Below are 17,245 nucleotides of genomic sequence, written 5' to 3' on the forward strand. Positions count from 1 at the left end.
AGCTGACTGTGAACATTAATATTTGTGTCATTCTCAAAACTTTTGGCCACGACTGTACATACAGGACCCAGGGGACATAGAAGCAATAGGCTATCAGACAGACTTTCATCCATCCCTCTAGACTACACACATGACCCAGGGGACATAAGAGCACTAGGCTATCAGACAGACCTTCATTCATCCCTCTAGTCTACATCAACTCTGTGTTATTCTATTCCTAACAGGAGCTGTCAGTCATGTTATCACAATGTAACACTAGTGACAGAAACAGCAGGGAAGACCTATCCAGCTGAACCATCGTTGCAGTTGTAGTTGCAATTACCAAGATATTAACAATCAGTGTCAAAGTAACTTTCATTAATTGTAATAAAGGTTTTATTATAACTGTTATGTGTGAGAGTACATCCAAACATGACTTATTTTGTTTCCCAAAGTTTGTATTCATACATAATCATTGAAGTTACATTCATGCACAGTCATACACATCAGTCCACAGGCAGTCCTCTTGTGAAACACTATACCCCGGGGTTGGAGCCCCTCAGCAAACCCCAGATAACAGTTACCTTAGCACAGACAGAATGCATTCCAAATAGCACCCTGTTCACTATATAGTGCATAAGAAACCCTAAGGGCACTGGTCAAAATAAGTGCACAACATAAGGGATAGGGTACTTTTGGGATGAAGACACAGACAGACTGACTGACGGATAATCTCACGGAACCATGTTCCAGTATATTCATTAAAAACACAAACTGTCCTTAAAAACAGAAATGTGGATATGTCTCAAATGGCACCCTATTCCCTGGTCAAAAGTAGTGCACTATGTAGGGAATAGGGTGCCATTTGGGACACACCCACGTTTCTGTTTTTAAGGACACTGTATTGGGAATAGGGTGCCTTTTAAGACATTGTAGTCTGGGCATGGGCATCCTAGCGTCTTAGCTAACTGTAGTACCATTATTATACACAGTAAAGTAACAAAACTGTACAATAACGTCTGTAATAAACAATAAATGAAACATTTTCTATAAATAATAAATAACATTACACGTTTGCACAAATATACAGACAAAACATTATGAAATGTTCACTTGCAAATGGAATACAACATTACATATGGGCAATGTGAGTGCATCAGTGAGTGGAGAGAATAATTCCTAATCACAAGGTTGTGTGCCAGTGATAGCATGTGTGTGGGCACAGTCCCATGGCACCCGTGGCCCTACCAGACCATTTGGCCATGTGACTAAAGATGTCCTCTCATGCACAGCACCAGAACACTGGGGACTCTACCAGACCCAGTGTAATCTTCTCTATGTCCCAAGGCAGGGAGCAACGTCCCTGGGTATACAGGCATCAGAACCAGGCTCTGTGGATCATAACACCATCTCATAACTAGAACTGATCCAGACAGAGCAGGACCACATTCACTGCCAAGTCTAGGTCTCCTGTGTCATCTTGAATGACAGTAAAGGATCTTTGCTCTGTGACTGAAACAAAAGAAAACATATACAGTATTATATAATCAATGTAGAAATCGTAGTAGAAATCATAGAAGACTTCTACTATAATAGCTTATGCCTATTTCAATAGTAAGTATTCGGCGCATGTGACAAATCAAATTTGATTTGAGCTGAAGTCCTAAATGATATAATTTTGCCATGTTGTGGTGTAGTTTTACTGCTCTCCACTAGATGGGCCCATTCATCTACATCATTTACATCCACACACATAGGTAGGAATTGTGCTAGTACTGACCCAAGAGTAAAGAATAGATACAAATCAATTCACTTGCTGTACTGTCAGTCTGTAGTGTCTGCTAAGTGGCCTATATTATATTATTATAATGTGTTGTATATATATATATATATATATATATATATATATATATATATATAGCGATATACATATATACAGTATATCACAAAAGTGAGTACACCCCTCACATTTTAGTAAATATTTGAGTATATCTTTTCATGTGACAACACTGAAGAAATGACGCTCTGCTACAATGTAAAGTAGTGAGTGTACAGCTTGTATAACCGTGTAAATTTGCTGTCCCCTCAAAATAACTCAACACACAGCCATTAATGTCTAAACCGCTGGCAACAAAAGTGAGTACACCCCTAAGTGAAAATGTCCAAATTGGGCCCAATTAGCCATTTCCCCTCCCGGTGTCATGTGACTTGTTCATGTTACAAGGTCTCAGGTGTGAATGGGGAGCAGGTGTGTTAAATGTGGTGTCATCGCTCTCACACTCCCTCATACTGACTGGTCACTGGAAGTTCAACATGGCACCTCATGGCAAAGAACTCTCTGAGGATCTGAAAAAAAGTATTGTTGCTCTACATAAAGATGGCCTGGGCTATAAGAAGATTGCTAAGACCCTGAAACTGAGCTGCAGCACGGTGGCCAAGACCATATAGCGGTTTAACTGGATAGTTTCCACTCAGAACAGGCCTCGCCATGGTCGACCAAAGAAGGTGAGTGCACGTGCTCAGCGTCATATCCAGAGGTTGTCTTTGGGAAATGGACGTATGAGTGCTGACAGCATTGCTGCAGAGGTTGAAGGGGTGGGGGGTCAGCCTGTCAGTGCTCAGACCATACGCCGTACACTGCATCAAGTTGGTCTGCATGGCTGTCGTCCCAGAAGGAAGCCTCTTCTAAAGATGATGCACAAGAAAGCCCGCATACAGTTTGCTGAAGACAAGCAGACTAAGGACATGGATTACTGGAATCATGTCCTGTGGTCTGATGAGACCAAGATAAACTTATTTGGTTCAGATGGTGTCAAGCGTGTGTGGCGGCAACCAGGTGAGGACTACAAAGACAAGTGTGTCTTGCCTACAGTCAAGCATGGTGGTGGGAGTGTCATGGTCTGGGGCTGCATGAGTGCTGCCGGCACTGGGGAGCTACAGTTCATTGAGGGAACCATGAATGCCAACATGTACTGTGAAGCAGAGCATGATCCCCTCCCTTCGGAGACTGGGCCGCAGGGCAGTATTCCAACATGATAATGACCCCAAACACACCTCCAAGACGACCACTGCCTTGCGAAAGAAGCTGAGGCTCAAGGTGATGGACTGGCCAAGCATGTCTCCAGACCTAAACACTAGTGAGCATCTGTGGGGCATCCTCAAATGGAAGGTGGAGGAGTGCAAGGTCTCTAACATCCACCAGCTCCGTGATGTCGTCATGGAGGAGTGGAAGAGGACTCCAGTGGCTACCTGTGAAGCTCTGGTGAAAATGGTGGCCACACAAAATATTGACACTTTGGGCCCAATTTGGACATTTTCACTTAGGGGTGTACTCACTTTTGTTGCCAGCGGTTTAGACATTAATGGCTGTGTGTTGAGTTATTTTGAGGGGACAGCAAATTTACACTGTTATACAAGCTGTACACTCACTACTTTACATTGTAGCAAAGTGTAATTTCTTCAATGTTGTCACATGAAAAGATATACTCAAATATTTTCAAAAATGTGAGGGGTGTACTCACTTTTGTGATATACATATATATATATATATCCACAATATGAGGTTGGAATAATACTGTGAAATTGTGAAAATGTCCTGTTAGTGTAAAGGTGTCCGCATACTAGGCTTGGTTTGCTCTTCACAGAACTCGGCAAGGCGAAGTTAAAATACCATAGCTTGAAAAACGAGTAATAGTACTATTTGTCTATCTTGACATGCCATAACCAGTATACACTTCCTCAAGATAACTCAAGAAATCTGTCATTAATTTTGACATTTTTGCAGAGGAGATCTTTTAAATTTTCCATCTAACTAAGATGTTTGAGTATACTTCAAGTGAAAAAATGTGCAGGAAAACGAGTCGTCTCTCATTGAATGACAACAAACACTTAATTGAAGAATCCCTACTGTTGACCAATCCCGATGAAGGGGTGTAAACTTCGGCTACAAAACTTCAGCTTGCCTTGAGAAAATGTTTTGTGTGCACAAACAGCCCAAAAAAACCTTGCCGTAGAACAAAACCAACAAAATCGTCACAAAATGTTGTCATAATATATGCATGAACGGTTTCGGCTGGGAAGCATGCGGACGCCTTAAGAGCTGTTTGAAATGTCAGCCTGTTTTGGTGGCATCGCTAATAGACCAATAAGAAAGAGAGTTCTAAACCTCTCTGCCAATTAGCTAGTTTTCAGACTTCCTCTTCCCACTCCCAGACAGTCCCAACAAAATTCTTGCTTGAGAAATTGCTCTTGCTAAATATCTATTTGTTTTCTTTTTGACCATTTGATTGAAAACAATCACAGTAAGGTACTTAATTTTTTAAACTGAAATTATTTTATATTGAGATTTTAAAAAAAGGCATTAGGCCTTTAAAGAATCTACTGTACAGACCTTCAAAGCTCAGTGTTCTTGATTCCCTCTATTGTTTGAGGCATGTGTAGGCTATCAAAGTAAGGTGCTTTGCCTGTCATAGAATTCATGAAGTAATACTGACCTTCAGAGATCAGTGTCCTCGATGCCCTCTGGTTCCTCCAGGGTGTCCAACCGTCTCTTACAGGCCTCTAGTAGCTTCTTCCTGGGTCCCAGGGGGATGTGTATGGAGGTCAGGTCCTGGTCCGAGCAGAGCAGTAGGGCCTCCAGGTCAATTTTCTCCTTCCTGAAGATGGGCATGAACTCCCCCAGGCCCTGGGAGGCCAGGAAGGTCTCCAGTGGGCCGTTTTTAGGCTCCAGCTCCTCGTCCAGGCCCACATCAGCCTCCTCCCAGGGCAGCTCCTGTAGGTGCCTCTCCTGGAGGCTCAGGGCACTGCCGATGCTGCCTATCTCTATTGCATCGTCCAGGCTGGGCTGGCGACGTGGGAGGTGGCCACGGAGACGAACGTTAGGGGCCCGGCCTATGGGTTCACTGCCAGCCACAAAACCCTTGTCCCGGGCTCCGATTCCGAAGAGACCGCCGGATACGTAGTTCCGTCGGAACACCATGGTTCCGAGACCTGGCCGGGTGAACAAAGAGTCGCGGCCTGAGTCGGCGCTGATCTCAGAGTAGGCTGTCTCGTGAAGGCCCGGGTCGCTTATGGAACGGGAAATGTGGGAGATGGTGTCCACATGGTCGTCATCATAATCGTCATGGTCATCGTCATGGTAATCGTGGTTGTTGCCGTGGTGAGGGAACATGTCCCGGATGTTGAGACGCGAGCGATCCTTGGAGTTGGCATAGGTGCCCTGTTGAAGGAACATTAATGAATAGGAACCCATTTTATTTTTTCTATTTCACCTTTATTTAACCAGGTAAGCTAGTTGAGAACAATTTTAATGGCGCGAACCCAGGTTTCCTCACTAAGCCTGTGGAAAATGTAATGGTTTCTCCCATTTAATGTTTAGGAGCATAGAGTGTTTATTTTTCTAAATTGTATTTTCCGTTAGTCAGAACCTCACCAACTGCTTTGGGTGTTGTGTCTCTACCTTGCTACTTATTTTACCTGCTTGAGGAACATGACGTCCTGGCCAAGCTGAAGGCCAGACAGCGAGCGTACACTTTTCCTCCCATCCTCGTATATCTTGAAGGTGCCGTCCACCTGTTTCTTCTTCTCTAGCTTCTTCTTAATCTTGGTCCTACCCTTGGCTGTGGAGTGAAGAGTGGCCTATAGAGAGAGAGGATTGCACAGATCGAAATGTGGACTCAGAAGAGGACATTAACACAGATCATTTACAAAATGTAAAGCAAGACATTTGAATAATGCTGACACTTCCAGAGCTTACTCAGGAACGAAAAACAATATCAAATAATTTACTCAAACTGCCGTTGACTATCAAAATAATAGGAAATGCATTAATGAGAAATTGACAGTGAAGTAGCAAGGAAGAAATGCTTTTGACCTGTGAGTATGGCATATTGGAAGTGAGAGTGTTGAACTGAGGAAGTTTGCGGTTTAGCGTGCTGCTGCTGTTATAACTAGTGAAGCTCATGGCATCTGAGTTATCCGACGCTACACTCTCCTTCAAGAACTTCCTCTCCATCCGCTGGTGGTGTTTCTGCTGCATCTTCACACAGTCCTTTATCCTCCTCTCCGCCATGCGGAATGCTCTGTCTTTCAGCTTGCTCACCAGCTTATAGGAAAGGTAGATTTATTTATTCACAATTTAAAATTCCACAAATACCACCATAGCAGTTTGCATGCAAATTGACTACAATTTAAAAAACTATTTAAATATAATATATTTTTTAACAACCTACTGATTCAAAATATGCATTTAGTAGTCTCAATAAAGATGGAATAGGACTCTTCCTGCATATGTTCCTTCACAGCTAATTCTCCAGTGTTAAAAATGAACAATGTTAAATCAACACTGAAAGTCTGTGGATCCATATAGACCCCGTAAGAGTGTTTCACACTGCTTAGTGTAAAGCCTTATTCAAATACTTCCCAGAGTGCATTGCCTTTCAAGTAAATTGTAAGGATGACTGTTGCATTCATTCATTCACCTTTAGTCCTATGGACTTCACCAGGTGAGATCCTAAGCTAATATGTTAATGTAATTTTAAAAAATTCTATAACACAATACCATAAGTGTTTCATAAGGCCTTATTTTGAGGACCTAGTTTTTGCCTAATACAGGGGAATGAAACTCATAGCATCACTTTCAACAAAAACCACGCCCTTTAATATCATATTTCCCAGCATTCTCTTTTGCAGGTATATTTTTTGAATTGTTTTTTGAATGTCTATGTTTGTGCATGTACCAATGTACCAATTGATTGATTGGTTAATTAATTAATTGATCGTATGCTACTCAAATATAAATTACCCAGAAAATAATCTAAACTAATCCAATATGTTACGTGGATTTATTTTACCCGTTACTGAAACAGTTGTTCCAGTTTATATGGTTTAGGTAGTCTCATAGCTTAGTCTATAAAACAGAGTGCATGACAAGAAGGGAATGACATACAGTTGAAGTCAGAAGTTTACATACACCTTTACCTTCAATATATCCACTTAATTTTCCTCTCATGATGCCATCTATTTTGTGAAGTGCTTACCTATTGCAGATTCAGTCTTCCCAGCCTGGTGCAGGTCTACAATTTTGTTTCTGGTGTCCTTTGACAGCTCTTTGGTCTTGGCCATAGTGGAGTTTGGAGTGTGACTGTTTGAGGTTGTGGACAGGTGTCTTTTATACTGATAACAAGTTCAAACAGGTGCCATTAATACAGGTAACGAGTGGAGGACAGTGGAGCCTCTTAAAGAAGAAGTTACAGGTCTGTGAGAGCCAGAAATCTTGCTTGTTTGTAGGTGACCAAATACTTATTTTCCACCATAATTTGCAAATAAATTCATTAAACATCCTACAATGTGATTTTCCAGATTTTTTTTCTCATTTTGTCTGTCATGGTTGAAGTGTACCTATGATGAAAATTACAGGCCTCTCTCATTTTTTTAAGTGGAAGAACTTGCACAATTGGTGGCTGACTAAATACTTTTTTGCCCCACTGTATATGGAGTGGGGGATTGCATAAGGCTTCTGGAAGATCTGATGAAGGAGAGGATGGTGGACATGAAAAAAAAGGAGGGAAGTGGAATATGTTGTGAGTGAATATGGAATGGAGAATAACACAGAACTTTTGGAAGGGCTACAGTAGGAAATTGAACATGACAAGAGTGAGGTTGAATTAAATGCGGTGGCAGGTACAGTGATGACCGCCGAGAAGGACCTGAGTGTAGAGGGAAGCGGTGTGGTGAGGAAGGTTGGCATCAAGTGCAAAAAGAGTTACGCGCTCCAGTAGCTCAGAGATGGAACCCGACGAGAGTGACGACCGGCGAGTTTGGACATGATAATGAAACATCTGGTCCAGTAGGAGTGATTTTTTTGGAGGAAGTGGACCCTTGCCTTTTGGCGGATCCATTTGTGGTTTCAGGGTGGGTGAGAAAGGAGTTGGGTGAAGTTGAATCAGTGAAGCTAACCTGTCGTGGAATTGTGATATTTGTTTGTGTTTCTTTTGATCAGAGGGAGCAGGCGCTCCATGTCGCACGACTTCAATATTCGTCAATATTTGTTTCTTAATTTGCTCTTAGGAACAGGGCACCATTGAAAATAGTGATTTTTGGGGTAGGGTTAAGTATGGAGAATTGAAGTTGAAGATTTCCTGATATTTGTGGCGCCCGCCGTTTGGTGTGTCGCAGACTTGGTGGTGAAAAAGAGGAGTCACTGTCATTCCTTTTTTTATATATAAATATTTTATTTTATCATTTTCCAATTAAGAACATTCAAAACAAACGTGAAAAAATATTAGACAACAATAGGATAAAGTGACAGTAACAGACAAGCGTAACAAAACCCCCCCAAAAATGATAATTATATATACAAACATACAATAAATAAGTCATAATAAAGAGTAAAATAAAAAATAATAATAATAATGAAACATTGGATCATATAAGCTACATACTATACTATACATTACATGTGAAACATTATATAAGGGTTATATAGAGATTCAATCAATGTGGAGAGATTCTCCATATAGTCAATAAAAGGTTGCCAAATTCTGTCAAATGTCTTTAACTTATTCCTCAAGCAGTAAGTGATTTTCTCTAGTGGGATACAACTATTAACCTCTGATAGCCACATTGCAACTGGCAGGGAGGAATCCAATTTCCATTTCAAGGCAATACATTTCTTGGCAATCACTAGCAATATTTCTGTTAGCTTTATAGTATGGCTTTGCCTAAGATTGGTGTTAGTAAAGTTACCCAGTAGACAGACCTCCGGATCTAAAGGGAATGCAACCCCGTGAATTGAGGATATGGTATCGCATATCCCCTGCCAGAAACCGTGTAGTTTTGAACACTGCCAAGTGGAATGGAGGAATGTTCCTTCATCTGAGCCACATCTAAAACATAGGGAGGAGATATCAGAGTTGAACATGTGCAGTCTAGACGGGGTGATATAGAGCTGATGGAGGAAATTAAACTGGATCAGTCTGTATCTGGAGTTCAATGTGGATGTAACACCATCCCTGCATAGGTCACTCCATAGATCCTCATCAAGATCAATACCCAGATCTTTTCCCCATCTAAGTCGGGGTTTATCTAGCCCAGGCAGTGTTAGTCCTGACATAAGAGCACCGTAAACACAGGAAATGGTCTTGAACAGTGGTTGGTCTGAGTGGTAGAGTTGTTCAATAGGTGACATCTTAGGTAGGTTCCATTGTCCCTTGAGAGTCACCCTAATAACGTTTCGTAGTTGTAGGTAGCTAAAGAAGTCCCTGTTAGGCAAGTGGTATTTCTGTTTCAGCTGACCAAAAGACATAAGAACTGCCTCCTCATAACAATGTTCCAGAAGAGTGGTACCCTTATCAGACCATGGTCTAAAGTTACTACTGGAAAAACATAGGGATCGATCTATTGTTCCATAAAGGGTTTTTAGGGGAAAGGAATCCCCCTCGTCTGAACAGCTCATGCATTTTGCACCATGACAGGACAGAATGTAGAATTAAAGGGTTGTCTGTGATGGTTTTTATAGATTTTCTGTCCCATTTGTAAAACAATTCTGCCCCAGTGTCATCATTTACCTCAAGCTTTTCAATGTTCAACCATGAGGGAGAGGGACCATTGTCAAACCTCTGAGCCAGAAACCTAGACTGTGCAGCCCAGTAGTACATTCTAAAATTGGGGAGGTTTAAGCCCCCTTGACCGTAATGAAGGGTCAGTTTATCCAGGCTAACCCTAGGGGTTTTGCCGTGCCAGATAAACCGTCTGGTCAGCTTGTCGAGAGAGGAAAAAAATGCTGCGGGAACAAGGATAGGGAGAGATTGAAACAAATATAGAAATCTGGACAGGACATTCATTTTAATTACATTGATTCTACCCAGTAGTGCGAGGTGAGTCCATCCATTTACAAAGGTCACCCTCCACCTTTTGCAACAAACTGGCCAGGTTGAGTTTATAGAGGTTGTTCAGATTACCATCCACCATTATGCCCAAATATGTGAAGCCCATAGGTGACCATCTAAAAGGAAACTTGTGCTTGATGGTATGATGGTCAAAGACAGACAACGGTAAGATTTCGCTTTTATCAAAATTGACCTTATATCCAGAGAAAGAACTATAAGACTGTAGTAGGACATGCAAGTGAGAGAGGGAGTGTTCCGGGTTGGTTAGAAATAAGATAAGGTCGTCCGCAAAGAGTGATAATTTATGGGTATGGGGGCCCACCTCAAAGCCATGTATGTCAGGGCATGTTCTAATAGCCTCAGCCAACGGTTCGATGGTGAGGGCAAAGAGGTGGGGGCTAATTGGGCAACCTTGTCCGTTCCCCCTATAGAGAGGGAAAGAGGAGGAAGTAATCCCATTGGTAGCAATCCTAGCTTTAGGAGATTTGTAGAGTGATTTTATCAAATTTACAAACACGATACCTAAACCATACTTTTCCAAGACACGAAAGAGGTACGGCCATTCAACCCTATCAAAGGCCTATTCAGCGTCGAGGGAGACTGCGACACTAGGTATTTTGTTTTTGTTAGCAAGATGAATTATATCAAAGAACCTTCTGAGATTATTGGAGGACAATCTATTAATTAGGAAGCCAGTCTGATCTGGGTTGACCAACAGGGGAAGACATGACTCCAGTCTCTTAGATAGCATCTTGGTGACCAGTTTACAATCTGTGTTAAGGAGAGATATTGGTCTATATGAGGCGCACTTTAGCGGATTTATTAGAAGGTAAGGATTTAATAGCCTCCAACAATTCAGGAACTGAGAAGCGTTCACTCAGGCGCTCTCTGTCTTCCTCTGACAGGCATAGGAGGTTGAGAGAGAAGAGAAAGGAGTCGATCTCTGATAAATCATCGCTTGAATGGGAAGTGTAGAGGTCTTCATAGGATTTCTTACAAGTATTTCAGTAGGGTCATTAGTAAGAGTTTCTATAGCATTAATTGTCCTCTTACTTTCCTCTGCTTTCAGTTGCCATGCCAATACTTTGTGAGCTTTCTCTAAAAGCTCATAATACCGCTGTTTTGATTTAGTGATGGCCCTTTCAGCTTGATATGTGTTCAGAATATTATATTTCAGTTTTTTATTTACCAAAAGCCTGTATAGATCTTTAGTCGGGCCTCTTTGGTAGGTTTTCTCTAGCTCTGAGATTTCAGATTCAAGGGCACTCAGTTCCGCACCGTGTTTTCTCTTCAGCCCTTTAGTATAGGAAATAATCTGTCCCCTCAGATAGGCCTTCAATGTGTCCCAAAGAATGAAGCTGTCAGGAGCAGAGGGTTTGTTTGTCAAAGTAAAAATATTGATCTGCTCTTTGATGAATGCACAAAATTCAGGTTGCTTTAGGAGTGTAGAATTTAGTCTCCAACTATATGCTCCATTTACCTTGGTAGGAATAGAGATTGATAATACCAGAGGAGAATGGTCACTAAGCAATCTGAGGAGATACTCGATATCTAACACTCTATGAAACAGTTGGGTCGATAGTAAAACGTTATCTATGCGTGTGTGTGTCTTGTTGTTTCAACTTTGGTTTGAAAACAGAAGTGACCTATGTGTCTCTTTAGGAAGGAAACAACAATAAACATAGAAAAAAATATATAATAATAATCCCACCCACCCCGATTGTCAGACTAAAACAACAATCCCAACAATCAAACATGAATACACTTGTAGAGATACGTTGCTGCTCGGTTTCCATCTTGCTCTTACTAGCTAAACCTTGGCGTAAACTAAAACCTGCAAGCTCTCTAAGTTGAAAACAAACGTTGTGAATAGACATTTATGGCTGAATATTTACTGCCCTCTGTAAGGGCTGCTTGAGTCTCTTTTCTGAAGAGAAACATAAATGAGGGGGAAAGCAGTGGGCCTAAGCCCACTTATTTGCTTCGCCCAGTGGATATTGACTAAACCAAAATATACTCTCCTGTAAATGTAATAGAACTCACCCCGGAAAGATACAGTTAGTTGAAAATGTACAAATCAATTATAGCGACCGGATAGCGGGGTAAAAGGATCCAAATTCCAAGAAGATATCAGCAGTTCAGTCCGGATAAGAGAAAACAAACAAACGGCATCTTATCCCTCAGAGAGACCGCCCTGGTTCAGACACGGTTCAGTTATTTGAGAAAAGTGAATACTTCTCCCGGTGTGTTGAAGAGATGGCTTCGGCCGATGTACTGAACTTTCATCCGCGCAGGGTGGATGAGGTATCCGGTGATGTTCCTCTTCTTCAGTGCTTTGGCGGCAGGTCTGAACTGCTTGTGACGTCTGGCGAGATCCGCGCTCATATCCGGGAAAAGGCCGACCCTCTTGCCATCGATAGTGATTTCCCCTTTGGCTCTTGCGAGTTGCAGTATCTTCTCTCTGTCTTGGAAACGGAGGAACCTGATCAGGACGGCCCGAGGGGGCTCATCTGGCCGGGGTTTCGGGCGCTGATGTTCTGTGGGTGCGTTCGATTACCAGCGGCTTGGTGAGGTTGATTATGCCTAGGACATCTGGGATCCAATGAGTGAAGAAACGGACCGGGTCACGGCCCTCGCTGTCCTCTTTCAATCCCACCACACGGATATTACTACGTCTGCTCTGGTTCTCCATCTGGTGTACCTTGTTTTTCAGGTAGGCTTTGTCCTTCTGCAGTTGTATCAGAACCTGGTCATGTCGAGCGACGGTATCTTCAACTGTGCTAATGTGCAACTCAGCCTCAGTCGTTCTCAAGGAGATCATTCATGGAGGATTTCAGGTCGTCAATGGAAAAATGGAGTTCAGTTGATTTCTTGTCAATTTTCATAGAAAGACCTTTGTTACCATCATGAATTTCCCGGAGGAGAGCAGCCAGCATGTCGGCAGGCTCGCAAGAGGCTGAGAGCAACAGTCTGGAACTGTCGTCTGAGTTATGAGGGCTAATGCTAATCTTGCTAGCTGTAGCGTTATCGTTATCTTGGGAATCAACGTTTTGGTCGTCCTTCTTGCTTCTCGGTCGGAGGTCCATGGCTCTTTGGGAAGGTAAGTACTTGACAATTTATCAGCCGATGTTAGAATATTGTTTCAATTTTGTTATTTAGGTAATAATAGAAGAACTTTGAAGAGCTCGGTTTGTCAACGTCTGCTCAGCTCTGCGGCATCATGTGCTCCCTACTGTTATTCCTTTTGAGTCAGAATCTCCACCCTACAAAGTCATGTTAGGATATATCAGTTATCCTGTTAGAGCTTTTGTGCGAAATCTACTGCGTTGTTTCACGTGCAACATTTTTTAAATGTTTTATTTATTTCACCTTTATTTAACCAGGTAGGCTAGTTGAGAACAAGTTCTCATTTACAACTGCGACCTGGCCAAGATAAAGCATAGCAGTGTGAACAGACAGCAACACAGAGTTACGCATGGAGTAAACAATAAACAAGTCAATAATGAAAAAAAGAGTCTATACACATTGTGCGCAAAAGGCATGAGGAGGTAGGCGAATAATTACAATTTAGCAGGTTAACACTGGAGTGATAAATGATCAGATGGTCATGTGCAGGTAGAGATACTGGTGTGCAAAAGAGCAGAAAAGTAAATAAATAAAAACAGTATGGGGATGAGGTAGGTAAATTGCGTGGGCTATTTACTGATGGACTATGTACAGCTGCAGTGAACGGTTAGCTGCTCAGATAGCAGATGTTTAAAGTTGGTGAAGGAGATAAAAGTCTCCAACTTCAACGATTTTTGCAATTCGTTCCAGTCACAGGCAGCAGAGAACTGAAAGGAAAGGCGGCCAAATGAGGTGTAGGCTTTAGGGATGATCAGTGAGATACACCTGCTGGAGCGCTTGCTACGGGTGGGTGTTGCCATCGTGACCAGTGAACTGAGATAAGGCGGACCTTTACCTAGAATGGACTTGTAGATGACCTGGAGCCAGTGGGTCTGGCGACGAATATGTAGCGAGGGCCGGCCGACTAGGGTATACAGGTCGCAGTGGTGGGTGGTATAAGGTGCTTTAGTAACAAAGCGGATGGCACCGTGATAAACTGCATCCAGTTTGCTGAGTAGAGTATTGGAAGCCATTTTGTAGATGACATCGCCGAAGTCGAGGATCGGTAGGATAGTCAGTTTTACTAGGGTAAGTTTGGCGGCGTGAGTGAAGGAGGCTTTGTTGCGAAATAGAAAGCCGATTCTAGATTTGATTTTGGATTGGAGATGTTTGATATGAGTCTGGAAGGAGAGTTTATAATCTAGCCAGACACCTAGGTACTTATAGATGTCCACATATTCTAGGTCGGAACCATCCAGGGTGGTGATGCTAGTCGGGCGTGCGGGTGCAGGCAGCGAACGGTTGAAAAGCATGCATTTGTTTTTACTAAGAGCAGTTGGAGGCCACGGAAGGAGTGTTGTATGGCATTGAAGCTTGTTTGGTCATTCATGGTCATGTTGCATCAAATCAAATTGTATTAGTCAGATGTGCCGAATACAACCTTACAGTGAAATGCTTACTTATACGCCCTTAACCAACAATGCAGTTTAAAGAAAAATAAGTGTTAAGTAAAAAATAGATAAGTAAAAAATAAAAAATAAAAATAATTAAAGAGCAGCAGTAAAATAACAGTAGCAAGGCTATATACAGAGGGCAGCGGTACAGAGTCAATGTGCAGGGGCACAGGATAGTTGAGGTAATATGTACATGTAGGTAGAGTTAAAGTGACTATGCATAGATAATAAACAGAGTAGTAGCAGCGTAAAAAGAGAGGGGGGGAGCAATGCAAATACTCTGGGTAGCCATTTGATTAGCTGTTCAGGATTCTTATGGCTTGGGGGTAGAAGCAGTGTGTAGGAGGGAGATTCCTAGATGTGGGAAGTGTGTAGGAGGACAAGGACAGAGAATTGTGTAGTTTTGGTGGATACAGTTGTGTGTGTTACCTGAAGGGGTGCCCATGTTGCTGGCAATCGGAAGTGTCCGGTGCAAGAGATGCAGGTTGAAATGGCCACAGTCAGAGTAGTGCATTAAATGACGTATGCTGAGACAAAAGTAGAGGATGGTTCAAGGGTTCTGAGAGAATCCCTGTGAGTAGACCGAGGCCTATGAGTGATTTATGCTTCAGTAAGGTTGGCTTCTTAGCGTTCATAGCAATGGTTATCAACTGTACCGCAGAGATGGAACGTAAATCACAGAAAGTAGATGTGGTGGCAGCAGCAGATTAAAGTTTTTGAAATATACCCACATTGGCTGTATTCCAATAGGAATTACACATGACCTTGCAGGCCAGATGTGGCCTGTAAACCATGAGTTTCAGGCCATTGTATTAAACTTAGAAAAAAATATTTACATTTGTAAAAGTGGTACAAACACTTGTCACTGTAGTGGTACCCTGTAAGGTCATCCTGTTTACATTCCGTTATAAGTGCATACTTGTACCCCAGTTCATACACCAGGCCTGGAAGTAAGTTTCCCAAAACCGAAAAAGGATTTCAGATTTCCTGCTTCCATTTACAGAAAAAGCCCCCCAAAAAATGTGCAACCTTGCCTGTAAATCACATTATGTTGGTTTTCAAAGTGATGTGTAATTTCTATTGGAATAAGACAGAGTTAGGATGTCCAACAGTTGGAATTTTTTATTGACCTTCAACCTTCATTTAGAATGACTACCAAGGGTAGGGTTATGATGAGACAACCTAAACATTTAAACTGGAGCAAAAAATCTAACTAACATTGAATTAGTTTAAAAAAATATGTATTATTTTTCTTTGTGTAGCATAAGATTAATCAATGTATATGAACAAACATAGATAATGAAAGAAACCATTTTTCTAAAAATCTACCTGCAATAGAACATGCTGTGAAATATGATAATGATGAGTGTGGTTTGATTCAAAGTGATGGTATGAGTTTCAGGTCCCTCTATTAGGGTAAAACTAGGCCCTCAAAATAAGGCCTTAATTATGCTGTACGTATGGTATTATGGTATCTCTCCACCAGCTTCATGAGGTAGTCACCTGGAATGCTTTTCAATTAACAATTATGCCTTGTTAAAGTTCATTTGTGGAATTCCTTTCCTTCTTAATGTGTTTAAGCCAGTCAGTTGTGTTGTGACAATGTAGGGGTGGTATACAGAAGATAGCCCTATTTGGTAAAAGACCAAGTCCATATTATGCCAAAAACAGCTCAAATTAGCAAAGAGAAACGACAGTCCATCATTACTTTAAGACATGCAGGTCAGTCAATGGGGAAAATGTCAAGAACTTTGAAAGTTTCTTCAAGTGCAGTAGCAAAAACCATCAAGCACTATGATGAAACTGGCTCTCATGAGGACCGCCATAGGAAAGGAAGACCCAGAGTTACCTCTGCTGCAGAGGATAAGTTCATTAAAAAGTTACCAGCATCAGTAATTACAGCCCAAATAAATGCTTCACAGAGTTCAAGTAACAGACACATCTCAACATCAACTGTTCAGAGGAGAATGTGTGAATCAGGCATTCATGGTCAAATTGCTGCAAAGAAACCACTACTAAAGGACACCAATAAGAAGAGACTTGCTTGGGCCAAGAAACACGAGCAATGGACATTAGATCGGTGTAAATCTGTCCTTTGGGCTGAGTCCAAATTTTAGATTTTTGGTTTTGAGAGTAGGTGAACAGATGATCTCCACAAGTGTGGTTCCCACCGTGAAGTATGGAGGAGGAGATATGATGGTGTTATGATGGTGTGGAGGTGCTTTGCTGGTGACACTGTCAATGATTTATTTAGAATTCAAGGCACACTTAGCCAGCATGGCTACCACAGCATTCTGCAGCGATATGTCATCCTATCTGGTTTGCGCTTAGTGGGAATATAATTTGTTTTTCAACAGGACAATGACCCAACACACATCCAGGCTGTGTAAGGGCTATTTGACCAAGAATGAGATTGATGGAGTGCTGCATCAGATGACCTGGCCTCCACAATCATCCAACCTCAACCCAATTGAGATGGTTTGGGATGAGTTGGACCGCAGAGTGAAGGAAAAGCAGCCAACAAGTGCTCAGCATATGTGGGAACTCCTTCAAGACTGTTGGAAAAGCCTTCCAGGTGAAGCTGGTTGTAAGAATGCCAAGATTGTGCAAAGCTGCCATCAAGGCAAAGGGTGACTACTTTGAAGAATCTAAAATGTAAATATATATATATTTGTTTAACACTTTTTTGGTTACTACATGATTCCATATGTGTTATTTCATAGTTTTGACATCTTCACTATTATTCTATAATGTAGAATATAGTACTAAATAAAGAAAAACCCATGAATGCATAAGTGTGTGTGTGTGTGTGTGTGTGTG

At 41.8% G+C, this 17,245-nt stretch overlaps 1 protein-coding gene across 1 annotated transcript in view; it reads right to left on the minus strand.

The window, feature by feature from the left end:
• Positions 1–361: 361 nt before the first annotated feature.
• Positions 362–17,245, minus strand: part of LOC110502803 (pre-mRNA splicing regulator USH1G-like) — a 29,435-nt gene continuing 12,551 nt past the window's right edge. Inside the window, exons 3-6 of the mRNA XM_021581097.3 lie at positions 5,852–6,082; positions 5,455–5,616; positions 4,473–5,197; positions 362–1,491 (exon numbers count right to left, since the gene is read on the minus strand). Coding sequence (XP_021436772.3) covers positions 4,475–5,197; positions 5,455–5,616; positions 5,852–6,082 — 1,116 coding nt within the window. The 3' untranslated portion in view covers positions 362–1,491; positions 4,473–4,474. The remainder of the gene's footprint in view (positions 1,492–4,472; positions 5,198–5,454; positions 5,617–5,851; positions 6,083–17,245) is intronic.

This window comes from Oncorhynchus mykiss, chromosome 23, assembly GCF_057628025.1.
Source record: "Oncorhynchus mykiss isolate SJ-2025 chromosome 23, ASM5762802v1, whole genome shotgun sequence".
In the NCBI taxonomy this organism is placed as follows: domain Eukaryota; kingdom Metazoa; phylum Chordata; class Actinopteri; order Salmoniformes; family Salmonidae; genus Oncorhynchus; species Oncorhynchus mykiss.